Source organism: Gallus gallus, chromosome 26 (assembly GCF_016699485.2).
Source record: "Gallus gallus isolate bGalGal1 chromosome 26, bGalGal1.mat.broiler.GRCg7b, whole genome shotgun sequence".
NCBI lineage: Eukaryota > Metazoa > Chordata > Aves > Galliformes > Phasianidae > Gallus > Gallus gallus.
The window spans coordinates 1,458,882-1,484,138 of NC_052557.1; the positions used below are offsets into that span (position 1 = coordinate 1,458,882).

At 54.7% G+C, this 25,257-nt stretch overlaps 4 protein-coding genes across 6 annotated transcripts; 2 read left to right on the forward strand and 2 right to left on the reverse strand.

The window, feature by feature from the left end:
* The first annotated feature begins 4 nt into the window (after positions 1–4).
* PROK1 (prokineticin 1) lies at positions 5–9,158 on the forward strand. 2 transcript variants are annotated; one of them, XM_004934870.5, is made up of 3 exons: positions 5–157; positions 7,209–7,334; positions 8,088–9,158. In XM_004934870.5, exons 1-3 carry the CDS (start codon positions 104–106, stop codon positions 8,205–8,207), a joined length of 300 nt encoding a protein of 99 aa, XP_004934927.2. In that variant the 5' UTR covers positions 5–103; the 3' UTR covers positions 8,208–9,158. The 2 variants fall into 2 exon arrangements, with proteins under 2 accessions (XP_004934927.2, XP_046760183.1); XM_046904227.1 differs by lacking the exon at positions 5–157 and adding an exon at positions 6,179–6,260.
* LAMTOR5 (late endosomal/lysosomal adaptor, MAPK and MTOR activator 5) lies at positions 1,413–3,676 on the reverse strand. Its single transcript, NM_001171886.2, has 4 exons — positions 3,603–3,676; positions 3,391–3,452; positions 2,241–2,358; positions 1,413–1,781 (listed from the first exon to the last, which is right to left on the reverse strand). Exons 1-4 carry the CDS (start codon positions 3,635–3,637, stop codon positions 1,721–1,723), a joined length of 276 nt encoding a protein of 91 aa, NP_001165357.1. The 5' UTR covers positions 3,638–3,676; the 3' UTR covers positions 1,413–1,720.
* A 1,419-nt stretch (positions 9,159–10,577) lies between the features above and the next one.
* Positions 10,578–13,710, forward strand: PGA3 (pepsinogen 3, group I (pepsinogen A)). Its single transcript, NM_205054.2, is given in 9 exon segments — positions 10,578–10,649; positions 10,725–10,887; positions 11,137–11,254; positions 11,711–11,829; positions 11,935–12,134; positions 12,439–12,552; positions 12,826–12,970; positions 13,201–13,299; positions 13,468–13,710. Coding segments are annotated over 9 exon segments (1,152 nt in total). The 5' UTR covers positions 10,578–10,593; the 3' UTR covers positions 13,606–13,710.
* A 1,856-nt stretch (positions 13,711–15,566) lies between these two features.
* On the reverse strand, positions 15,567–23,634 carry KCNA10 (potassium voltage-gated channel subfamily A member 10). Of its 2 annotated transcripts, none has more exons than NM_204462.2 (2): positions 23,552–23,634; positions 15,567–17,419 (listed from the first exon to the last, which is right to left on the reverse strand). In NM_204462.2, the coding sequence occupies exon 2, from the start codon at positions 17,343–17,345 to the stop codon at positions 15,795–15,797; it is 1,551 nt and encodes a 516-aa protein (NP_989793.1). In that variant the 5' UTR covers positions 17,346–17,419; positions 23,552–23,634; the 3' UTR covers positions 15,567–15,794. The 2 variants fall into 2 exon arrangements, with proteins under 2 accessions (NP_989793.1, NP_001383206.1); NM_001396277.1 differs by lacking the exon at positions 23,552–23,634 and adding an exon at positions 20,025–20,232.
* Between the last annotated feature and the right edge of the window lie 1,623 nt (positions 23,635–25,257).

Genomic DNA, 25,257 nt, shown 5'->3' on the forward strand with positions numbered 1-25,257 from the left:
CCCCGTCCGGGATGATGGCAGAGCAGAAATTCCTGCCTGGAGGAAACGGAGCCGCCTGCAGGGATCCAACTGAGGCTCCGTGTCCGGCTGCTGGCACTGATGGATGGAAGCCAAAGCTGCTGGCGGCTTCCCGGCCCTTTGGCCCCAGGAGGAGGAGGTGAGCCATCAACGGGCAGCACTGCTGAAATGGGGTAATGCTGCGGGGTCGGGGTGGCTCTGTCCCATCCCTGCTTTACTCCCTCTTGCTGTGGGATCCTGGGACAGAGCTCCGGGAGCGGATATCCTGGGGTAAATGGGACAGCGTGGGGAAACCTCCCCTACAGTTGGGCTTTCAGCACACGCAATGAGCTTTTAGTTAGGTGGGACAGTGTTTGCAATGTGTGCTACGAGGACTTGGGGTGCCCACAGTGCAGGGGAGGCCATCCCTGTGTTCCAGGTATGCAGCAGCCCTGATAATGAGGGCAGTGATCCCAGGGCTCATTACTGGGAGCGCTGAGTGCCCCCTTCTGTGCTCACAGCCCTTTAACTTTTGCTCCTTGAGGAGCCTGTGGCTCTGTTGGTTTGGGGCTATTTCAAATGGGTGTCTGCAATGCTCTTTTGAGGAGATGAGTTTGGAAACTGAGCATTAAAGAAAGAAAAGGGGTGGTAAATAATGGGCACTGTGCAGCAGTGCTCACCTCCCACAACAGCCAGGCTGGAGGAAGAGCAGAGCCCCATCACTACTGCAGGAGTCATTAGCACCGACCTCATCAGGAGAGTGCTGTGCAGAGCAGCCCATCCCTACAGCCTGCTTCATACCAAACAGTGATGGTGAGATTGGGAATGGCACCAATGAGTGCAGCAGTAAAGCCAAAGCAGTGTGAATGCAGTTTGACTTCCAGCCCTGCCCTGTTTGTTGGTGTAGGCTCTACTGTGAAGCTTCCTTGCTGCTCCATGTGTGAGGACAGCTGCAGGTCAGCTCCTTTCTGCTCCCCTGTGCTGAGGAAGCATTTGAGCAAAGCAGCTGTTCAGGGGAAAAGCCCTTCTGTGGGATTGTTCCCCTGCCCCATTCCAAATGCTCGAATCTTTAAAGTGAAGAGAGGATTTGGGGGGGTGTCCTCAGCATCTGCTTACAGTTCACACAAGGAACAGGCAGGGCCAACAAGTTTAGGTTTGAACTTCAATCCAAAGCATAATAATAAGCAAGCTGCTGTCACAGAAAGCTTAACTAGGGGAGGCTAAACATTTCCTAGGAGAAATTCCCAGAGAACTATTTGTACCTCTTCTACTGGAGGAACCTCCAACTCTTGGGGCACTGTTCCTTTTCTCTACGGCAATGCTAATGAAGAACTGACTGGGAGAAGTCACCTCATTTGGCTTTAGGGAAGGCAACGGGCAGCAGCTTTCACAGTAGGATCAAAGAGAAGCAAAGGTTTTTGCAGGTTATTTATTGATTTCTCCAACAAATAAGGCCACACGCGCACACACACACACACACTTTGTAGTATCTATCATGACACGAGCCTGGTGAGTGACTCACATTTCATCTTTAACAGCATGACTGCTAAAATGTGAGCTGGAAACCCTGATAGATGCGTAGGAGCTGGTAAGTAGAGAGGGAGAGCCTTCAGCCCAGATTTGGTACTAGAAGCATGTTCTGCATTGGAACAGCTGAGGAGAGCAGTTGTTCAGGGAGGAGGAGCTGGTCTGGAGCTGGGAGTGGAGCATCAGGATGCCAGGGTCAGGATGCCAGCTTGTGCACTGCTACGGTGATGCTGTCATGCTTCTGGATCATGATGTTCCTAGAACAAGGAAAGTGCTGTCTTAGGCAGGTGAGAAGCCAGCTGGGAGAGCAGGAGCTGACTTGGCTAGGGAACCAGATAGACAGCTCTGTGCCAGACCTGTCAGTTGTTAGATCCCTTCACTATACCCACAAAGGGGGATGAAGAAGTCCTGTTAACCAAAACGACACTACAGCATGGGCTAAATGATCCACGGGGATCCCAAAAGCAAAAGAAATACAGTGCTGCAGCAACCACCAACCCCTGAAAGGCTTCCAGCTGCTTCTGCAGTTCCCAAAACCCGAGGTCCCGTGAATCTGACTGCTTTCCATACCCCCATTGGTGTCCACCCTTCCAACGCAGCTTCAGCAATGGGGCTTCTGCCAGTTAAGTAGAAGACAGAGAGTGCTGCTCTGGAGATTTGGGGTGCAGGGAAAGGTGAGCACAGGGCAGAGCAGCACCCTTGGGCTGGATGCTCACCCGCTGTCCGACTCCAGGCACACCACGGGCGTGTCGGTTGGGTCGGAGGTGAGCTTGGCTGCCTGCTGGGCGAGCACAGAGATGACTCCAGCATGTTCATCTGAGAGCGTTCCTCGGCCTGCAAGAGGGGAGATGTGGGCTGAACCCATGTGTACCGTGATGGGAGGCAGCTGCCCAACCCCGCTTCCTCCCCATAGCACTGTGAGCTGACACAGCATCTCCCCAGATCAAGGAATCGCTTGAGTTGGAAGGGACACGTAAAGGCCATCAGCCCAACCCCCCTGCAATGAACAGGGACACCCACAGCTCCATCAGGTGCTCAGAGCCCCATCCTCCTGACTTCCAATGTTTCCAGGGACAGGGCACCCACATCTCTGGGCAACCTTCGCCAATGCTTCACTTTCATGGTTTTTATCATAAAAACCTTCCTCCTAACATCCAGTCTAAACCTTCCGTCACCGTTTCCCCCTGTCCCATCACGCAGACACAGCTAAGGAGCCTTCCCCCTTCCTTCTCACAGCCCCCTTTTGTCATTTTCTGAGCTGTGAGGGCACACAACCGGCTCACGTCCAGCTGCCATCCACCACCACCCCCAGGTCCTCTTCAGCAGGGCTGTGCTCATCCTCACGCCCCCCACCCCGTACTGATAGCGGGCCTTGCCACGACCCAGCTGCACAGCTGGCACTCGGATTTGTTACCTCCCATGAGGTTCTCTTGGGCCCACAGCTCAGCCTGCCCAGGTCTATCTGGAAAGCACCTCAGCCCACGGGTGTGTAAAATGCGGCCCTCAGACCACCAAAAAAACCTGATTTGAAGCGATAGGAAGAGCAGGCAGGCGGGGGTTCACAACCATGCCATGTACCAAGCTGGAAGGGGCCCACGAGGATCATCCAGGTCCAACTCCCGGCTCTGCCCAGCACCACCTGAACGCTGTGTCTGACAGCGGTGTAACCCGTGGGCCCGAGCAGAGTCCTCCTCCAGGTACGGGGGGTCCCTGGGGGCTACGTGGGGGTCCCTGGGGGCTATGCGGGGATCCCTGGGGGCTATGCGGGGGTCTCTGGGGGCTATGCGGGGGTCCCTGAGGGCTATGCGGGGGTCCCCAGGCCCACCCCCGAGTGCAGGCCCGGCCCGGCGGCGCTCGGGTACTCACATCCCAGGTTGAGGCCCTGCGAGTCGGTGCAGAGGACGCCCACCACGGCCGGGCTCTTCATGCTGCGGGAGAGGCGGCGGTGAGCGCCGGACGGCCCCGCTCTCCGTCCGGCCCCTCCCAGCCCCCGGCCCGCTCCAGGCCGCGGCCCTCCTTCTCCCCCCTCGACTCCCTCGGGCCCACCCAGCCCCGCCGTCCCCATCTCCTCCCCCTACGTGTCCTCCAGGTGCTGCTCCAGGGTCCCCTCCATGCCGCCGGGCCCCGCGCCCCCACTTCCGCCCTTCTCGGCGGTTCCTGGCAGCTGCGTCAGTCACGTGACGCACGAGTACGGTGGCTCCGCGGGGCCAAAACGCGAATCCCGTGCACGGGAACCTCCCTGATCAGCACCGATCGGAGCCCCCACAGCCTTCTCCTCTCCAGGCGAACAGCCCCGGTCCTCTCAGCGCTTCCCCGTCAGGAGATGCTCCAGGCCCCACCAGCTCTGCAGCCTACCGCTGGGCTCTCTCCAGCAGTTCCCTGTCCCCTTTGAACTGGGGTGTCCAGCACTGGGTGCAGTGCTCCAGATGGAGCCTCTCCAGGGCAGGGCACAAGAGAGGAGCACCTCTCTCATCCCATTGGCCATGCTTTTTGTAACACATCTCAGGGTAATATTGGCCTTCTTGGTCTCAGGGGCACACTGCTGGCTCACGGTCAACCGTTGGTCAACCATTAGTTGTTGGTCAACCACTAATCAACTTCTGATCAACCACTGGTCAACCGCTGGTCAACTGTTGATCAACCATTGGTCAATGATTAGTCAACCACTGGTGAACCATTGGTCAACCGTTAGTCAACCACTGGTCACCTGTTGGTCAACCATTAGTCAACCACTGGTCAACTAGGACCTACAGGTACTTCTATTCATTGCTCCTTTCCAGCAGGACCACCAAGTCCAACCCCCTCCATCCAACCCCTATGGTTTTGGGTACCCCTGCAGCTCAGGGCTGTGCCCACCGCCCTGGGGAGCTGTGCTATGCCCACCGCCCTCTGGTGCTCAACCTTTTCCTAACACCCAGCCTGTCCATCCCAACACAGCTCCATACCTTTCCTCGGGCCCTGTATTTGTCCCCAAAGAGTTGTGGGGTCCCCACACCCACTCTCACACGGGACGTGGGGCTGTAGTGGTGTGACACAGCCGTGCTTGCCCTGCCCTCCGTGTGCAGGGGGTGATTGATGGCAGAGCCCGGCGACGCCGGCACTGAGCTGGCTGAAACACATCCAGCTCACGCCTGGCAATGGATCTCAGCATGTCAGCCTGGAAAATTAAAATGTTATTGATGGGGGAAGTGAAGCGCAGCGGTGATTTTTCTTACTTTTATTTATCTTTTAATTTTTTTTTTCCCTTCTTGATTGAGCTGGGAGTCATCGCCAGTCACTCCAATCCCACTGCATCCCCCCATACTGGGTGTCCTGCCTGGCCCAGAGCCCCATTTTGGGTTATTTTCACACTCCTGGGGAGGGATGCAGGAAGAAGATACGGCTGTGCCCTACCAAGGTTGCATCCCCCCTCCCCACAGGGACCCCAAAATCGCAGCTCAATGCCCATTCCCTGCAGCAGGGCTTTAGGACTTCTGGAGGAGGAAGTTCTGAGGGCTGGGAGAAATTAATTCAAGACCAGGTGGAGACTTCAGCAAAGCAGGAGAACAGCTGCCACTTCAAAAGGAATGCTGGTCTTCGGAGGGGGAAATGGCCAGGCTATTTTTAGGCAATTAACAAGACAATTTAACACCGGACTGATGCTATGCAAGAGAAATTCTGCTGTCAGAGGCAGCGGGGAGCAGAGCTGTACTACTGTTTGGCAGCCTAGACGCCAGGGGGATGGTACCTCAAAGCCCAGGGCTGGAGAAATTCCACTCACTGGGTCCAAATCATGAATACCCCTTCAATTATGGAGGAAAACCCACAGAGATTTACTTCCAGCCGTTGTGTAAAGGAGCATTGCCACCTCCTGGGCACGCACGGCTCTGGGCAGTGGCAATGAGCGGCCAAACCCATGGGAGCCCAGGGCAAGCAACGGCCATGGCTGTGTGTTCATATGGATTCACGAAGCTCTCTCCATGCAGAGCTCTGTCCCTCGCAACCTCCCACGATGCATAAATAAAAGCAGATGCTGATGGTTCATCCTTTCCTGTTTTTAAGCCTCTCCGGCAATCCCTGCTGTTGTTTCCATGAGCTCCCAACAGACACTCCAGATGCAATCAGACCTATGGGAGACACACACTCAGGACACCCCACGACCCTATGAGCCACAGATGAAGATATTTACACACTGTGTTCACATACAAACACGCACTCATTACCACAAGTATATATTTGCTCCTTATTTTATTCTCCACAACGGAGTTTGCCTTTCTGTGGGATATTAATTACAGAGCCACGTTATTGCATGCAGTACTTTACCATCCAGGATGGACCTTCCTTTCTATATCCTTTCAGCTCCAGAACTGCAAATCCTTGATGTGATTCTCAGCTACACCTGTCAGGGATAAATATGCACACGCCTGGGAAATCCAGCTGTGTTAGCTGAGCTGAGAAATAACCCTGGGAAATGGATGGGGGCGGGATGGCTGCTCTGTGAGTATTCCACCCCCCCCTTCCTCGGTGGGAAAGGAATATTTCTCTCCTACTATTAGCGATGCAGGTCTCATCTGCTTGCTCTGAGCTCATCGGGAGGGGAAAAAACCCAACAACCCACCCAGGCTGGAGGGGAGGGCAGGGGGGTATATAGGGCCGGGGTGCGGGCAGCGCAGGCAGACGGCACCATGCGACGGCTGCTGCAGACCCTCTGCCTGCTGCTGCTGCTGCCCTCACACCATGGAGCTGTCATCACGGGGGTAAGTGCAGCCTCAGCAGTGTGGCATTCAGCATTTTAGGTCATTTTATGGTGGTTTTTTTTTGGAAGTAAGGCACCAATTGTGCTCGGCACCCCTATGGGTCGATGTTGCGCTGCTTCTCTTGCTCTCTGGAGTGCATTGCATGGATTTGGTGTTTGATTTGCGTTGGGTATCGCTGTGTTTTGCTTCATCTGTGCAAAGCGGGGGCTGAATTTGCTGCCCTGAGCTCAGCGTGCTTTGAACTTGCCCTACAGTCTCCCACCTGCACGGTGCAAAGTCACATTTGGTGTGAACCCGACTGCCTGCCTCTCCCACCCTCCCTGCTTGCACTGAGAAGACAAACACGAGCTGCTTGAGCTCCAGCACTGCCTTTCACAGTTTGCTTTGGGTCATTTTCTGCTTGCTTTTGCAACGTGTTGGTGCTGCTCCCTATCAATCCTGCTCCTCCTTCCCGTGCCTCTCTGAGCACACGTGAGTGTGAAGTCATCCCACCGGAGTGCAGCTTCTCCCTCTGGTTCTCCTCTAAGCATTGGACCCAGCATGCAGGGAAATGGGGGATTTAGGAACTTTTCCAACTGGAGAAGGTAGCTTGATGGGGAGCACGATCCCGAATTGGGCTGGAAGCAGGGCAAGGGCAGCCGAGCTGTGGTCTGTCACTGGCTTTTAGCACTATTATTCTGGGGTCTAAGAGGGTCTTTGTGTGCTCAGGGAGAATTTAGCTTGCTTTTGGGGTTTGAGCTGCAAGCTTCTGCCCTGTGCATCGCTCCTCTTCTGCAAGCACGTTGGATCCTCATCCTTCAAACCACCCCAAATCCAGGCTGTGCCACAAACCACCCCAAAACGGACGAGCCGTGAGCATCCCTCACCTTCCTTGGCTGCTCCCCCTGACCTAGAGGGGGTGACCAGCGTGCTGGGGGTGGGCGGGCTGACCCCATTGCCTCTCCCCAGGCCTGCGAGCGGGACCTGCAGTGCGGCGGCGGGACGTGCTGTGCTGTCAGCCTCTGGCTGCGGGGTCTGAGGATGTGCACCCCGCTGGGGCAGGAGGGGGATGAGTGCCACCCCTTCAGCCACAAGGTACCGGGGGGTCCCGTGGGTGGGGGTCCAAGCACTGGGTGGGAAAATGCACTGAGCTCCGTGCATGGGAGGGAATCTCAGTGCATACTGGGAGGGGATGGGCCAGGATTGGGATGACGCTCTGGGCATCACCATGGGGGTCTGCAGGGAGGCACGGTGCATCACTGTCACCCGTCCCACGGGGTGTTTTCTGTCCGTCCCCACCACTCTAAACCCACACGGTGCCTTGGGAGCAGGGGCTGAGCAGCCCGACACATTCATTACAAGCAAACTGCTCCGAATTGATTAGTAAACGCCCTGCCAAGCGGGGAGACGCCTCGTTAATGCCGCAGAGCGCTGCGCTCTCCATCCGACCAGAAGCCCCGACGTGTTCGGATTATCCCGAGCTGCCATCCCTCTTCCAACTGCAGACACCCGGCCCCGGGGGGCTCCTCTGTGCCCGCAGATCGATCGTGCGCGGTGGGAGCAAAGATTTAACGATCCCATTCCTTCTCCTTCTGAGGAGGGGACAAAAGCGGAGGGATCAGAAATTCATTTCGGGCGTATTTCTATGAAACAGCTGAGAAAAAGCAGAGGGAAATTCCTCAGGGCTGATTATTGCCCACCTCCTTGCAGCCCGAGGGCTGGCACAGGGTCGGGTTGGGTTTGGCTTTAGGGTTGGGTTAGGCTCGGGGTTCAGTGGGAGCTGTGTTTAGGATTCGGGTGAGGGTTAAGGTTGGGTTTCCCCATTCTCTCCCCCGTTTCTCTCTGCAGGTCCCATTCCTGGGGAAGCGGCAGCACCACACCTGCCCCTGTCTGCCCAACTTCAGCTGCTCCAGGTTCCTCGATGGCCGCTACCGCTGCTCGCTCGACTTCAAGAACTTCGACTTTTAGGTGATGGAGCCGTGAGTTTCATCCCAGCCTGCAGCCCCCGGCGCCCATTTCTCCCCCCTCTCTTTGCTCAGTGCACTGCATCCCCCCCAGGCAACCCTATGAGTGCTTTCCCAAGGTAGACAACGTTGCTACAAGCCGTGTGTATGGGGAAATGGAGGCACGGCCAAGCAGAGCTGCTCTGGCACATTGCTTAGCAAAGCTCTGCCCCCAGAGCAGATGGAGGACAGCAAATCTCGTTGGCCTCCAAAAACCCTTTCGTGGAGCATAGCCTGCATGCAATGGATGCTGTCAGCCAGATTCCACCTCCATCCTTTCTTCTACTGATGAAATTTGGGAGGAGTGAACTTTCTCATCCAGCCTTCAAGCAGCTATCAATTAGCTTGGGTCATTAAGGGTTGGGTTTTTCCCAGGTGTTTAAGCTCTGGTGCAAAGCATCGTGCAACGCCATGTGTTTATCGGGGGGGGAGTGGATCTGCCTGCTGCCCAATGGGGGGTCTGTGGGACACGGGGAGAAGCTTTCTACACCAGCCTCTATTTCTGGTGGTCAAATTTGAGAGGTCAATGCATCCCTTAACATCCCTTAAAGCAGCAGCAGTGCTTGAAGCCAAAGCTGGATGTGTGGCATGGAAGTGCTCGGGGTCTGCCCCCCCCCCTCCTCCCCACGTCCCCTTTTTGGTGCATTTTTAATGGGGTTTGGTGCTACTGTAGTCATTGTTTCTGGTTCTAAGGATGCCCATTGAATGTCTGTGGCAGATGCTGTGTTAATGGAGAATGTAAAGTAAACAAGGCTGGGAGAAAGCTTCCCCGCCCTTCTGTCTCCCCCAGTGAAATGCTGTGTTTTGGATGAAAATAAAGCGTTGCAATGCCTGGGTTGATTTTATTTAGTTGTGTGGGTTTGTTGGTTTTTTTTCTTTTTTTAATGTATGTCAAAATAAAACCTTATCTCCATGAGCTGCTGGGTTAACAAACCAACCAACCCCACATACCTCATCGGTTTGGAGGGGATCGGATATAAGGAGAAAGTCCTTTACTTGGGGGGTGGTGGTGGGGATGGGAAGATGGGAGTGGGCCTTCTTTGTGTCCTGGTGGGTCTGAGCAGATGGGAATGGGCTTTCCTGGAGGTGTTCAAGGCCGTGTTGGATGGGGCTCTGGGCAACCCATTCTAATGCCTGATTTAGTGGTTGGCAGCCCTGCCCATGGCTGGTGCTTGGAACTAGAAGCTCTTTGAGGTCCCTTCCAACCCAACCATACTATGGTTCTGTGATTCCTTGTGTCCCGGTGGGTCTGATCCGATGGGAATGGGCTTCCCTTGTGTTTGAGGGGGATGCTGGATGCATCCCTGCAGCATGCACGTGTTGCTGGTTCATCCAGCCCAGCCCCAACCCGTTCCCACAGCTGTCCAAATCAACAGGACAATTCCAGCTGGTTCCCATTATGCAGGTGAAGAAATCATCATGAATCCCTGCTTTACCCAATGACGAGAGCAGAGCCCATTGCAGAAAGCTGCTCACCTTGCAGCAGGGGGACACGCAGCATCACTTAGAGGCTAAACAATGGAAACTGCATTAGGGGACTCAAACAACAGAGACAAAAGGGGTCTGTCAGCTTTGCTCTGCTATCATCAGAGAAACCCAACCCCAGCCACGATGCTGGTGGCTGCCTCCAGCTTTTGGAGGCTGGAGGGGCTCAAACAGGAGCTGATAGGGGGCTCCTTGCATCCCCTGGCCCCAGCCAAGCTCCCCAGTGAGAAGGGCGAGCCGATGCCTTTAGCAATTAGCAGTGCTGCTGATAGCAAGGTGCTCATTAAGATGTCTAATCTTGGGTTAATGGTCCCCATATCGCTGGGCACACAGCGCACAGAGAGGGGTCGGCATGCTGCGGGGGTCACCTTTCCCTCGGGATGTTTGCATCCCACTTAACTAATTGGTTTTGCAGATAACAGCAGGCCAGGACGTGCAGGCAGCCCTCACGCCCATGTCCCCACATTGAGGGGCCCCCTTCCCCATTCCAACCCGGGACAGACCCTCTGTAGCTGGGGGGGAGTTTGCACAAAGCTGGGGTCCCACAGCCGTGTGTGTTTCAGATACCCAAATGGAAAGTGACTGCAAATTTTGGTGCCCAGAGTGTGGTCGGGATGAAGGATTTGGGGTGTTAAAGGATGGGGGCAGAGCGGGAGCACCTTGCTGTCCCCACACCCCTGGTGACGTGTGGATGTTGGGCGTTGTTTGCCATCTGTGCCAGCACCCGGGTGTCACCGGGGGTACCTTGGCTGGGTGCCCACCAGGTGGGGACGGCTCCGTGCCTGCCCTTGGCCCCACAGGTGGGGAGCACTGGGGCTATTTAAGCCACGGGGCACTTCCCCTTGCAGCCCTGCATCCCTGGCACAATGCGATCCCTGGCGCTCCTGTGCGCAGTCCTTGCTCTCTCCGATGGCATCACCAGGTGAGCACCGATACCGGCGCTGCCAGATGCTGCTGCAAGCAGCCAGCTCCTGGCTCACCTTTTTTCTTCTTCCAGGCTGCCCTTGGAAAGGGGGAAGAAGCTGAGAGAGATCCTCAGGGAGAAGGGCTTGCTGCACCACTTCCTCCAGCATCACCGCTACGACATCGGCACCAAATTCCCACATGCTTTTCCTGATGTGCTCACCGTGGTCACCGAACCCCTGCTGAACACCCTGGACGTGAGTGCTGGCTTTGACCCACAGCATTGCAGTCTGGGGGTGCTTTGTGGCATGCCCACCCCTGTGACTATGCCATGCGTGGACCAAATCCTGAGGGTTTTCCCCAAAAAGTTGATATCTTTTGCCTCTTGCCACCCAGCAGCTCTGCTGCAAGCAGAGTGTTCCCATGCTTGCATAGAAGGCTGCGAGCCTGGGGCAGATCCACGCCCAATTTATGCCCTAATAGCATCTCTTGGTCCTGTCCCATAGATGGAATACTATGGGACCATCTCCATTGGCACCCCACCGCAGGACTTCACTGTGGTCTTCGACACCGGCTCCTCCAACCTCTGGGTTCCCTCTGTCTCCTGCACCAGCCCAGCTTGCCGTAAGTAGCAGTGTGCAGGGCTCCCTGTTTTGGCAGGGCAACAAATGCTGGGCTTATAGCTGCAGGATCAGCCCAGATTTTGGGGTGACACTGCTCAGGGATCAGAGGGCAGCACAGCGAGCAGAGCTGTGGTGCTGTGTCCTGTTGGATCTGCAGAAGGTGCTGATAGGATGAGTGTTTGGGATGTAGGAACCGCTAAGTGTTCTGCTCCATGGGGCTGTGCGTGTTGCCTCAGTTTCCCTATCTACCCCAAAGGAGCGATGGGTTATCCTGCAGATCCCTGGCATTAGGCTGCAGTAGGGATGTACAGCAAGTGTTCACAGCTAAATTGTTCCTGCAGCAGGGTAATAAATGGCAGGTCTAAACAGCAATTCAGCAGGGTTCCTACTCCCACGCTATCCTTATGGCTCAGCCTTGCTGAAAATCTTCATTTTGGGTTTCCCACTTACCTTCTAGAAAGCCATCAGATGTTTAACCCATCGCAGTCCTCCACCTACAAAAGCACAGGGCAGAACCTGTCCATTCACTATGGCACTGGTGACATGGAGGGCACCGTGGGCTGCGACACCGTCACTGTAAGTGTCACCGTGGCATCTCAGTGGCTTCTTCTGTGCCTTCTCCACACGATTTCCACCTGTACTGCAATGTCCCGGAGCTCACAGTAACAACCCCATCCCTAGGTTGCATCACTGATGGACACCAACCAGCTCTTTGGCTTGAGTACCTCTGAGCCTGGCCAATTCTTTGTCTATGTCAAATTTGATGGGATCTTGGGCTTGGGCTACCCAAGTCTAGCAGCTGATGGAATCACTCCGGTCTTTGATAACATGGTGAATGAGAGCTTGCTGGAGCAGAACCTCTTCTCAGTCTATCTATCCCGGTAAGACGTGTCAGTCCTGAGGGCTGGGGGTGGTAGCAAGTGGGTTTGATTCAGATCACTGCACTTGCTGGTCACCCCAGCTCCTGCACTGCCATTGATACTATCTGGCTGTTGTCTGTGTTGTGATGGGCAGGGACAGGGCAGCACGCTGCTGCCGTACCATGGCCTCACTGGTGCCCAGCAATGAGAATGTGACTGTGGTGTCACAGGCAGCATCTGATCCGTGGCACTCACAGCCCCTTGTTCTAAGGTAACAGCACTGAAGACACACTGGCAAACCCTTTTTCCTTTATGTGTCATCCAGTGAGCCAATGGGGAGCATGGTCGTCTTCGGGGGAATCGATGAGTCCTATTTCACTGGCTCCATCAACTGGATTCCTGTCTCTTACCAAGGATACTGGCAGATCTCCATGGACAGGTAATGAAATGACTGCTGATTTATGTTCATTTCTAACCGTTGTTTCTCAAGAGACCCACAAACATCATAGGCTTCCTGCTGGCACCAGCACACCACAGTGCAGAAGGCCAAGGGACCAAACCCCACAGTGCTTGGGCAGTTCCCACCTGATTTGGGGATGCTTCTCTTCCACTGGTTCTTCTTTTGCACTGCCTGTTCCCTTGGGACTGTGTTTGAAAGCATCAGTAGGACGCAAGGCGAGTGTCTTGTCTCTTCTTCCTTCCCTCCTGCCAGCATCATTGTGAACAAGCAGGAGATTGCGTGCAGCAGCGGCTGCCAGGCCATCATTGACACTGGCACATCCCTCGTGGCCGGGCCGGCCTCGGACATTAACGACATCCAAAGCGCAGTCGGGGCCAATCAGAACACGTATGGAGAGGTAAGAGTGTCCGTGTCCTCCTCTCTTAGTGCTACATGCAGCCTGGCACACGCCTGCTTCCATGCACAGACGCACCATATCTGCAGCAGACCATCCCTGCTGCTCCAACAGAGACCTCCACGGGACTCTCCCAGTCTCTAGTTCGCACCAACCAAATCAACCCCCTTCCCATTTTACCCCATTAACGTGTTGCCTGTTACCTACGAGCCTCTTTCCTCTGCCCTCTGCAGTACAGTGTGAACTGCAGCCACATCCTTGCCATGCCTGACGTTGTCTTTGTCATCGGTGGCATTCAGTATCCCGTGCCTGCCTTGGCTTACACCGAGCAGGTAAGGAGGAACCATGGCACCAAAGCCAGCCACCATTTCCTTTTACTTTCTCCAATGGCTCTCTTGGCTTTGGCTTCTCCATGAGAGATGGACACGAGCCTCCAGAGCAACCCAACCAAAGCTACTAACCCACATTTTCCCCATTTGCCTTCTCTGGCTCAAATACAGAATGGCCAAGGAACCTGCATGAGCAGCTTCCAGAACAGCTCTGCAGACCTCTGGATCTTGGGAGACGTCTTCATCAGAGTGTACTACAGCATCTTCGACCGGGCCAACAACCGTGTTGGACTGGCCAAGGCTATTTAGATCTACTGAGATGACAGCACTCAACCAGGCCATGGCTGTGTTTTTCAGAGCAGCAAGAGGCCTCTTGTAAGGTGTCCTTGCCTGCATGCAAATAAAATGTTGATGATGTGGAGGTGGTGGCTGAGCATTTATTGGTGATAGAGGGGCAGGATTTAGGGAGGAGGTGTCATACGCTTGCTGCTTCGTGGTGGTGGCAGAACGCTGGGACAACTGAACAAGACTGGGGCTGCTGGGAGCTGAGGTTTATAGGAAGCCAAGGCTGGCTTTGTGCTGGGGTTGTGGCAAATGAGCAACACTGGAAAACCTCAGTTTCCATCCAGGGAAGGTGAATTCCCCACCCCAGACCCACAGACCGCAGACCTCCATTGCGAACCTTCTGCACACAGCTGTGCGTGGGTAGAGAGGAAGCCTTGCTTTAATTCCCACAGCTTACAGCACTCCATTGCCCCTTGGCTCTACCACTGCTATGAGCCCAACACAGCAGGAGCCTCAGCTGCAGGGATCAGAAGCCCTGGTGGGACCAAGGCCCCAGGGACATTAAGCATGAATGAGAGTGGGGAGCACACGCCGGGACTGCTGTCATACTTCTATGTGTAAGAAATGCCTGTCCTGGAGTGCCATCTCGTGGCTACGGTGCCAGAACTGTATTTCTGCGCACGGGGGAAGCGTGGAAATAACCGATGCCAAAAGGATGCTCCGAGGCTTGCTTGGTAATCTTGGGTTGAAGGAGAGGGAGATGGATGGTCCTAGCTGAAGGATATGTCAGCCCTCCCTGTGAGCATTGAAAGCTCAACAATTTCTGCTGTTAAACAGAAAAGAAACGTGGTAAGGCTGCTGGAAAGGAGCTGGGGGTGCCTCAGAGTGCTGCTCTCCAGCTGTGTCTCCTCCAGCTGTCCTTGCAGATGCCTGGCATGAAAAGGGTCTGGTTGTAGGAAGCCCAGCCCTCTGACCAGAAGCTCTGCAGCAGAGCAGAATCCGGGTTAAGTGGGTGCAGAGTCTCTGCTAGGGGGAAATCCCAGCACACCCCAACTCACCTTTTGCATCAGATTGGGAACGAGGATAAATAAAGAAACAACCCCTCAGCACTCCTTTCTGAATGAAATAGCAAAGCAGAGATGCTGGCACGTTGCATAACGACCACGCCGAGCCTTGAGGAGATGAGACATGGAGTAGAACAGATGTGGGATACAGGAGCGGATGTGTAGACACTGCGCGAGAAGCTGTGATTTTAATGTAGGCAGAAACATCAAAAAAGCCAACCGAAACAGAGAAGTTGGAACAAAACGTTTTTGTCAGAAGAAAACCTGCTGGCATTAGAGAGAACGGCAAAATGATCCGTTCCAGTTTCTCCCTTCAAAAGTGCCTGTGGAAATCTGCATGTTTTCGAAAACCAGAAGTGCCTTTTACAACGCAGAGCCAAGCTGTCAGGAAACGTCAGTCCTCATTAATCTGTGCTCCATTTGCAGCAACTTAAGTGACAATAAAAGCTACAAGGTCACGGAGATTGGTCCCGAAGGGCATTTGTGCACCAGATAACCCACAAGTCCAACGTTTGTTTGCATTAAAAGCCCCCCCTGCTCTCTCAGAGCTCAGCTGGTCCAACAGAAGCCCCATAGGCACTGAGCTGCAGCCCTTCCTTGGTGGCTGTACCACTGGGGTCAGCCCTCACCCCTCTCCCTCTAAATCCCTGCACCCCCTGCCTGGGTCCCATCCATCATTGCCCACCCTGCTGTGCCTCCAGCACAGAGCAGGGAACTCCATCTGCGGAGGGAACATTGACAGTGGGACCAGCTCTGGGAAGCTGGTTGGCGTTGGGCAAAACATTTCTTGCAATTTTCCCCTTTTTGCCTTTCAGTAAATGGGGAAAACCTCCATGCATGGGGGAACCGCGCTGTGATGCTGTGGTCAGGAAAGCTGAATGTCAAATAGATGAGGGCCAAGTAATAAAAAGTAGACCGATGGGCAGGGAAGAGAGATAAGAAAGATGGTATTTATTTGAACAGCCACGGGAAATCAGAGATTGAAAAATGTCTAGAATAATAATATTAAAAAAAAAAAAACAGCAAAAAAAGCAGCAGCACGTTTGGTTTAAAATAAAAAAACAACAGCAAAACACAGCTTGCAGATGTTGCATGCCTTATCCAGCCCACCCCGCCTGACAGCGCTCAGCTCTGCCATGGAAACAAGCATCATTTTTTGGCCTTGTCTCGAGGGTAACCCCCATTGGTCTTATTGAGAGACTCCATGCTGTCGTTGCCCGTCACCACACTGTTGAGTATCCTCTCCACCTCCCCGGGAAGGATTTGCTTCTCTTCATTCTCTGTCTCCCTGTGGTAGAAGTAGTTGAAGTTTGAGACGATGACGGGGACGGGCAGCGCGATGGTCAGCACTCCTGCAATAGCACACAGAGTCCCCACGATCTTCCCACCCAGGGTGGTGGGACACATATCTCCATAGCCAACGGTTGTCATTGTGACCACGGCCCACCAGAAGCCATCGGGGATGCTGGAGAAATGGGACTGCGGCTCATCCACTTCTGCAAAGTAGACGGCGCTGGAGAAGAGGATGACGCCGATGAAGAGGAAGAAGATGAGCAAGCCCAGCTCCCGCATGCTGGCCTTGAGGGTCTGCCCCAGGATCTGCAGCCCCTTGGAGTGCCGGGACAGCTTGAAGATCCGGAAGACCCGCACCAAGCGGATGATCCGTAGGATGGCCAAGGACATGTTCTGCTGCCCGTTGAGTTCGCTCTGCTGGATCAGCTCGGTGGTGAGCGTCACAAAGTAGGGGATGATGGACACAATGTCAATGATGTTCATGATGTTCTTGAAGAACTCGGTCTTGCTAGGGCAAACGATGAATCGGACGAACAGCTCAAAGGAGAACCAGATGATGCAGGCAGTCTCTATGACGAAGAAAGGGTCTGTGAAGGTGCTGTGGGCCAGCAAGGTGTCTGTCGTGTTTTTGGAAAGCTCCTGGGTGGACTTATACTCCCTTTCCTCTCTGAACTCTGGCAAGGTCTCCATGCAGAAGATGATGATGGAGATGACAATGACCAGGACGGAGACCAAAGCTACACCTCTGGCCGCACTGGAGCTTTCGGGGTACTCAAAGAGCAGCCAGAATTGCCTATGAAAGTCATTGGTTGGTAAGAGGGTCTCAGGGTCCTTGATGAACCCTTCATCCTCCCTGAACTGGTCCATGGCTTCATCACCCAGCTCATAGAAGGTGATTTCATCAGCAAAGACATCAATGGGCACGTTGGCTGGACGCCGGATTTTCCCACCGGATTGGTAATAGTACAGGATCCCATCAAAACTGGGCCTGTTCCTATCGAAGAAATATTCGTTCCTCATGGAGTCAAAGTAACGCATCCTCTTCTCTGGGTCCCCAAGCAAGGTCTCCGGGAACTGGTTGAGGGTCTTGAGCCGTGTCTCAAACCTCAGCCCAGCGATGTTGATGATGACTCGCTGGTCCCCCTCCTCCATCCCCACCCGCTCCCCCACCAGGTGCTCGCTGAACTCAGCAGAGAACCTGGAGAAAATGGTCTCATTGTTGGCGTTTTCACTGTTGATGAGGATCCTCCAGTTGGAGAGGAGGTTGGCGCAGCTGGGATGGCCTTTCCGCGACTGGCTGGCAGGGCTGAGGTCGTTTGAATAACAGGGATCCTCCACGATCTGATCGGCGTTGTCAAAACTGACTAGTGCCACCTCCATCTCCTTCCAACTGGACACGTCCATCATACACTAATCAGATTAGCAGCATAAATCCCCGGGTCGAATGCCGGCAGCTTGCTTCTTTCCCACGCTATGAGAATCTGCAAGCAAACAGACAGGGAGACAGATGAATTGTGCACATGGCTCACTTTGCTTGACCGGAGAGAACGAAGCAAACCTGAGGTCAGAAGACCCTCCGTGCCTCAACACGCTCCTTAATTTCACCAGCATTGTACTTCCAGCTTATTTTTCAGCTCTGCATCCTGCGGGCGCTGTTGGCACGGCTTCGTTGTCATCACTAACCCTCTCAATTTCTGCAGCACCCAAGGATAGAAGGTCAGCAGCAGATGGGGGAGGATTCAAGTGTCCCACCCCAGGCTTTGCCCACCCACTCCAAGCTTTGTTAGCTACAGCCTTGCTCCAGCTGGGAGTGACACTGGTCAAACTGGAGGTGCTGGGCAGCTGGGTCACCTGGCATATGGGAAGCACTTCCCAAAGCAGAGGCCAGGAGAGGTCCTGACGAGTGCCGCCCATAAGGAAGGCAGGTCAGGAAGAGAAGGAAGCATCTGTGAGCCTTGGAGAACCCCTCTGCTCTGCATGAAGAGGGCATGAACTGGGACTGCTTGTATCGATCCAGAACTTGGGGTGGGTGGTGAACGCATTTGAGGTTAACAGAAAGAAATCCTGGGAACATTTACACCCAAAATACATTTATCCTGGCCCCCCCCCCCTCATTTATTTCTCTCTCTTTCCCCCCCTTCAGCTCTCTCCCCTCCAAATGTGTTTTCCAGACATAAGGACACGCGGTGCTGCTCCATTCTCCACGTGCTCACTAATCACCAAGGGCACGCTGGCTTTCTTACCCAGCAAAGTTCAGCAAGAGGGACTGAAAAACCCAAATGCCCTCAATTGCCAGGAATAGCAGTGCAATCCAGGCCACGTCCGCATGGGGACCAGTCCTGTGCTGGGGCTGTGAGCACACAGTGGTGCCTCAACTGCCTCACTGAGCCGGAGCCACTGGGGCTCCAAATTGTTCCCCACGCTTCCCTTAGGACAGGACCCGTCTGTCCAGGCTGGGACAAGCTGGAAACCCAAATCTGCTGCAGGAGGAGCTGTTAGCATTCTGGTTAGCCACAGATCCTCCCTATGAACATTGCAAGCTCAGAAGCAGAACTCCGTATGGGAGCCGGTGGTGTCCGTATCTCTTTGCTTGAATGAAAAACACAGAGCAGGGCTGCTCATAGGTATCCCCCTGGGGCTTTGGTTTTGTACCCATTTTCTCCCATGGAGACACTGAGAGAGGAGCATTTTGGGGCAATGCAGCTGAAAATAGAGCTAGGAGAGACAGCAGTGTGTTTCAGACCTGCTGCAAAGACGAGCAGCCCCAGAACTGAGTCCTTGAGCCCCAGGGATGGAGTTGGCCAGGGTTAAGGTGAACCCACAGTGCTGCAGCTCTCCCTGGGCTCAGCTCACACCCAAGGAGAGATGCAGCTTTGGGGCAGCCCACATCTCTGTGTCCATCAGCATCAGCAGCCAGGCTGGGAGGAAGGATGCTGAGAGCAACCCAGCCTGAACAAGGCTCGTTTGGAGGGAGAAAAAGGCACAAAAAAAGACAAAAGGAGGAGAGCTGACCCCACATTTATGTCTCCTCACTCCTGCTGCAGCCCAGGAGGGGACCTGTGCCCTGGAGCCTCACTCAGCACCGAAGCAACCTTAGGGCAGCTTAAGCTGATCGTGAAATTGCATCTGAAGTGGCACCGTGAGACAGACGATCTTGGTTTTAGAAAGCATTAAGGGTGCTTAACTCCTAACAGTGTGCGAGGAAACTCCCAAGCCCTTACTTCTTCAGCCTGAGGCTTTGAGGAGGCTGCGCTGCCTTGGGATCCCATGTGCAGATCAAACTGAGCCCTGGCACCATCCCTCAGGGCAAAAAGGAGGCAAAGAGCAGGAAGTTGAATGGCACTTCTTAGCTCCCTTCCATGCTTGTGCCCCATTTGCAGCCATTGGAGACCTGGGCACAGGCAAAGCAGGGCTGTGACCCCCCTCTCAGTGCCTTCAGACCCTCAAAGCATGCTGACATCCGCCTGCCCCCATACCCAGAGGTCGGTGTCCCACCTGTCCCAGACCCCATACCACCTCTTCTGTCTCCTTTTAAACGCAGACCCAATTAAAACTTCCCAAAGGCACAAAGCAACCTCTCCAAGCAGGAACGGAGCCACATGCTTTGCAACACGCGCTCCAGGCTCCAACTAGAAAGTCGTCTCGTTTTTTCCTCCTAAATCACCTAACATCTGCTTCTCAGAATCTGATTAACTAATACGCTTCATCCAAAATCCCTGGCTGGGAAGGGGAGGAAAAAAAATTACCCAACAAGGCAGAGAAACTGCAAAAGACAAAGGTCGTTTGAGAGAGAGCTTGTGTTTTCCCCATCGAATCCCAATGGCAAATCAGGAAATGGGAGGTGTGGTGCCCGCCAGCCCCTCCGCAACCACACACCGACAATGCCCACATAGGAATCCCCCAGCTCTGCTCCCATCCCCACTCAAACCTCACACACGTGGGTAAGTGGCAGCACTCTCTGAGGTCCCCACGGAGAAGCAGAGGTGCCGAACTGCCTCCCCCCACCCCCTCCCCATCACCCCTCTGCTCCATGAGACACGCAGTGATTTCTCCCATAGCCCCCCCACGCCATCACCTACAACTTACCCACGCAGGGCATGGAGGTGCCAATGCTCTCTGCATCTGGAAGGAGAGTTGTTAAACACACATAGGGATGTGTAGAGGGAAGGAAAAAAAAATGGAAAAAAAAGAACTCCAGCCATACCCTTGAAAGGTCCCGCTGGGATAAAGCAGGCAATGTCATTTAGAAGTCTCTTCTCTATTTGGTTCACTGTATAATTGGCAGCCCAGCACGCCAGGGATGGGCTTTGGCAGCATCCAATGTGGTTTGGAGCCTCGGCCCCACCGTCGCCCCGGGGAAAGGCACCTGCTCTGCCCTACAAAGCGCCGGGGGTCCATAGGGAAGGGGGAACAGGGGGCACCCAGGCCCCCCACCTCCTTCCCCCACCCGCTCGCCGAGGGGAGGGACGGTCCCTTCTGGCGGATGCCACCTTTAATCCCCAATAATGCTCCGGATGGTGCAGCGGGGACAGGTCTGGGCGGTGACGTGGTGAGGTCTGAGCCGGTGCCCAGGAGGGAGGCGGAGAGGGGGACGGGGAGCCGAGCACCGCTGGCACCAGGAGAGAGATTTAGAGCAGGCAGTTGGGCTTGTTTAGCATTTATATACATCAACAGCATTAATGTGAAGAAGGTTTGGCCCGAGGGCTGGAGCATCCCCATGTGCCCACCTACCTCTTGCCTGCAGCCATGGATGCAGTGGGCTCCTTTTCAGGAGGGGATGGCCACAGTGTCACCGCCACATGGGACACCCCTGACCCCTCCCATACCCCAACATGACAAGGAGCAGCCAGCACAGCCCCACGTGGCACTGACAGGGACAACGCAGAGAGGGGACAAGCAGTGCCATCACACTGTCACCCCAAGGAGTGAGCGAAGGAATGGCCCTATGAGATGTCACCGTGAGTCACCGAAGGAACTGGGATTTTTCTTCTCCCTTCCTGACCCCACCACATCCATGCGTCCCACCTCCACACCAGTGAGCCCACATCCTCCTCCTCCTCCCCAGACCGCTGTGTTTGGACCCATTGCTGCCCACATGCCACAGCCTCAGCTCCTGCAGGACCCGGGCACCTCCACTTCCCCACTCCTGCTCCCTGCTCTGTCCTCAGAGCTGTTTTCCACCCATAACATTAACGAGCTCATTAAAACACGGCATCCCATAGGAGAGCTCAGCACCCACAGGTTGGGCCATTTTCAGCTCACATCTGCCTATCCGCACCTACACATCTGCACCATGGCATCTCCCAGACTTCAGGGTTGGTTTGTCACATTCCACATCCCCTTCTGCACCTCTGGAGACCCCCCTGCATTGGGTATCTACCAGCAGAAAGGAGTCAAACCAATCTGTGCTCAGCTGAGAGGACTCGGGACATGTCAGGATTTCCCTACCCCCAGCCAGGCGCCCCATCCTCCTCCCACGCTTCCACCCCACTAATCCCACCAGCAGCAGCAGCTCCCGGCATCTGCTGGGATTTATCCCGAGGACAACGGCGCTCCCGAGGGCGTCCTGCAGCCGGGGCAGGCGTCCAGAGAGCGCGGCTGCAGAGCTCTGCACACACAGCTCTGCTGCAGGAGGGCAGGACGGACCTGCAGGGGGACCTTGCTGGACTGTTCCCAGCTCTCGAACCAAGTGATGCTTGCACAGACCTCTGCAAGCTGCTGCGCTCCGCTCTGCACCAGCCAGACCCAAGCTCCAGCCCACAGATCAAATTAGTGCGGTAATTAGCCCCTGCTAGCTTTCCTCATTTTCAGCAGAACTAATTAGCTGGGGTGCAGCGCTAATTGCAACTGCGTGGCTCCTGGGTTGGGCTGGGCTGACTCCGTGGCATCTTCAGGACATTTCGGGGTGACTTTCCCATATAACTCAGCACTGTGATGCGCCCCTAAATCAGCAAAGCCCCAAATTGAAGTGTCCCCAAATCCAGTGCCAGGGAAGGATGTGGGGAAGGGGGGAACGTGGGAGGCCTGGAATTCACAGTGAGCACAACACAGACCTTCACTCCTTGATGTTATGGCTCCAGCACTGAGGCTAACGAACCAATGATAATTAAAGGAGCTACAGAACCTCCTGGCACTGGTGGACCTAAAGCCCCCCCTGTGACACCCACATGGACAGAGAAACCTCTGCTTCTAAAAGATGTCAAGATGAGCCCTGACGTTTAAACCCTTTCACTGCACCATCAAAGAAATGCTTGGGCTGAACTGCCAGCCACCAAATTCTATGAGCCCCAGCCTCCTCCGTGCCTCAGTTTCCCCACTCACAACATCCCTACATGCTGCATAACCACACAGCAGCCCCACGGGGAAGGATGGACAGGAGGAAACTTGCAGGCAGGATGGAAGCATCCCTCACTGCCAGCATGCCCAGCCAGCCTCCCTCTGTGCATCCTCCCTTCTGCTTTTTCCATGTGTATATATAGGATATACACACGCATATATAGGGTATATATATGGGATATATATATATATAAACCAGATTAACAGAGGACCCAGAACGTACAGTCCACACTATGAGACAGATGAAACCTTTCTGATACCCAGCCCAAATTAATCAGCTACGGATTAACCGGGTCAGGAAGCAATTTAATAACGAGTGGGGCTGAGCACAGCCATCCCTGCACAGAGGGAACTGAACGCTCCCCATCACAGGTGCTCATTCAAAGCTGCTGCAAAGCCACTCGGGCAGCAGGAAAAGACAGATGGGGCGAAATGAGCTCTGCAGCGAGGCAGGCTGCAATCGCCTGGGTCTGATCCAAGCCCTCCCCACCTTCCCCACACCCAGCATGGGAGTTTTAGCCTGATTCAGAAAAACAAAGGAGGGTTTCAATGGGTGTTTAGCAGGAGCCATGCCTCGGCGCCTCGCAGCGCTGCTGAATGGGCTGCTGGAGGTAACGCGATCGAGGAGAGTCGATGGTGAATTGATGGGAAAGTTTTCCCATCCGCCCCAAAGTGCTGCAGGGGTGGCCAAGCTTGGGGTGCAGCACTGCGACCTCCTCCTGTTCCTGGGGACGAGCAGCATCCTCACCCCACTGCCACCCCAACCCTCCTGGGAGGCTGCGGCCGAAGCCAGAAGTGGATGGAGGGTATAAATGGAAAGCAATAGGAAGCCACTAAGTGGGTCACGCTGATACCTGCATCGATCCCGAGCTTTGCAGCAGTGGCAGCAGGAGGAGGAGGAGGAGGGGTTGGGGTCGTTTGGGTTGGCAGCACTGTGTGCTCTGCCGGGGTGGTCAGCACAGTTCTGCAGTCCCATCCAGGGAAGGACATCGTAATTTGGATGCAGCAAGAGCAGAATTAAGGTTTAAAGGGACTGAGATTACATCAGTGGGACCCTCTGGCTCCCGACACCCCCAGGATCCCGGAGCAGCCCTCCGATTCCCCAGCTTTTCTCCAAGGACAAACTCAACTTGGTCACCACCACCCCAAAACCACCCAAAAGGAGCACAGCAAATCCCCCAAACCCACCTAACAACCCCATCTCCCTCTTCCTCCTTCCCCCTCCCCACCCCCCCCCAGTCTTTAAACCCACTGCAAAGAGGAAGGGAGCAACAAACCCAGCTTCTGCATCATCCTCATCCTGCCCCAGGATCCCGGTCCTACTGCCTCCTCTGCCTCTCCCAGCTCCTGGCTATGGGATGCTCGTACCCGTCCCTGCACCGGGCAGAAAGGCGATGCCAGTGCCCACGTGAGCCCGGTGGGACTCCTTGCCCTCATTCTCCTTGTGCCTGAAATGGGATTTTGCTCCCTCGCTGGGTTCTGCTCGCTCCCAGCCTGCCATCTCTGTAGCTGCCAATGTGTGCACGGCCTTCGCTTTCTGAGAGAGGATGAGGAAGGAGCAGCACTAAGAATAGGAACATGGGGGCGATGCCCAAACGTGGCCCTTTCTGCCTCCCCTTGCAGAGCTGCTCAGGGGCTGTTTTGCCAAATGCAGCTGGGACAGTGCTGCTTTGACACAGGCTGCATCCATTTACCCCTGCTTGGACCCTCCCACGCTCCCACCACCGGCACAGCACTGGTTTGGCATCCCTCAGCCATGGGTCCCATTGAGCAGGCACTTCCTCACACACCAAAGAGTACTGACTGCCCCAGGGCATGGAAAAACCCTCCATCACTGGGAACCTGCATTTGCTTTTGGCTCTTAATCTGCCGAACCTCTGCAAACCAGAGCTGCACCCCTGTGTGCTTTTCAGTCGCATTCTTGCCTTGCCTTGTTTTGCCCACTCCCCCATGGATCAGGCAATGGGGTCACCTTGTCTGTACCTGGACACGGCCAAAAGCAGCCCCAACCCGGTGCAGAACAGAGGCTGCTGGATGTGGCTCCTGGGTCCATCCCAAGGACTGTGAGCATCACCTATTGCCTTCCATGAAGGCTTCCAAGCTGCTGTCCCAAACCCCTGCCTGCTTTACCCACAGACACAACCACCTTCTGGGGGGTTTTGGGAAACCTGCCCTGGAAAATCTCCCTTCAGCTGTAGGGAAAAGGGGATCTCAGAGCGATAAGCAGCCGTTTCTCCTGTGCCAAATCAGAGCTGGCTTTTGCCTCGGAGCAATTTCTCCATCTCCTTCCCATGACCTTTGGAAAGGCAAACAGCCAAACCCAGCACCGTGCCCTGCAGAGCTGGGAGCCCATCGCAGTGAGGGCTGAGCTCCATCTCCCACATGGAGGAGGAATCGCTCGCTGGGACACAGGCAGCAGCACTGCTCAGCTGTAAGAGCTGCAGCACTTTGCTTTGGTTTTTTAGCAGTCTGACGTGGGAACGAGATCAGGTCTGTGGGAGATCTTTGTTGAGCAAGCTGAGAACAACAGGCACAAAGGGCAGCAAAGCCCCTGCATTTGACATGTCAGGAGGTGCCCAAAGAGAAATACATCCCTGCAAGCTGGTGTGGCGCTCCATCCTGCCAACCCGAAACCACATCCACCAGAATCAGAAGTGCTATCAGCTCAAAATAACACAAATCCTCCCCAGATTCTCTGCATCATTGGGTAAGCACTGCACAACCCCACATGGCCCAGTGGAATCTCCATGCTTGGTCACTCAGAGTCTTCCAAAACATCCCTTTATTTCTAGGCAAGATCAAGCCAACACGAAAGGATCCCATTCTCTCTCTCCTTACTGCAGTGTGAATCTGAAGTACTCTGCTCTGCACTTAATCCATCCTGCCCTCTTTTCAGGTTGAACCAACTGCCTGGCAGCAGTAGAGCTCAGCCTGCCAGAGATACCAGTGAATTATTTCACCCACTCCTTATGGTTTAGCATGA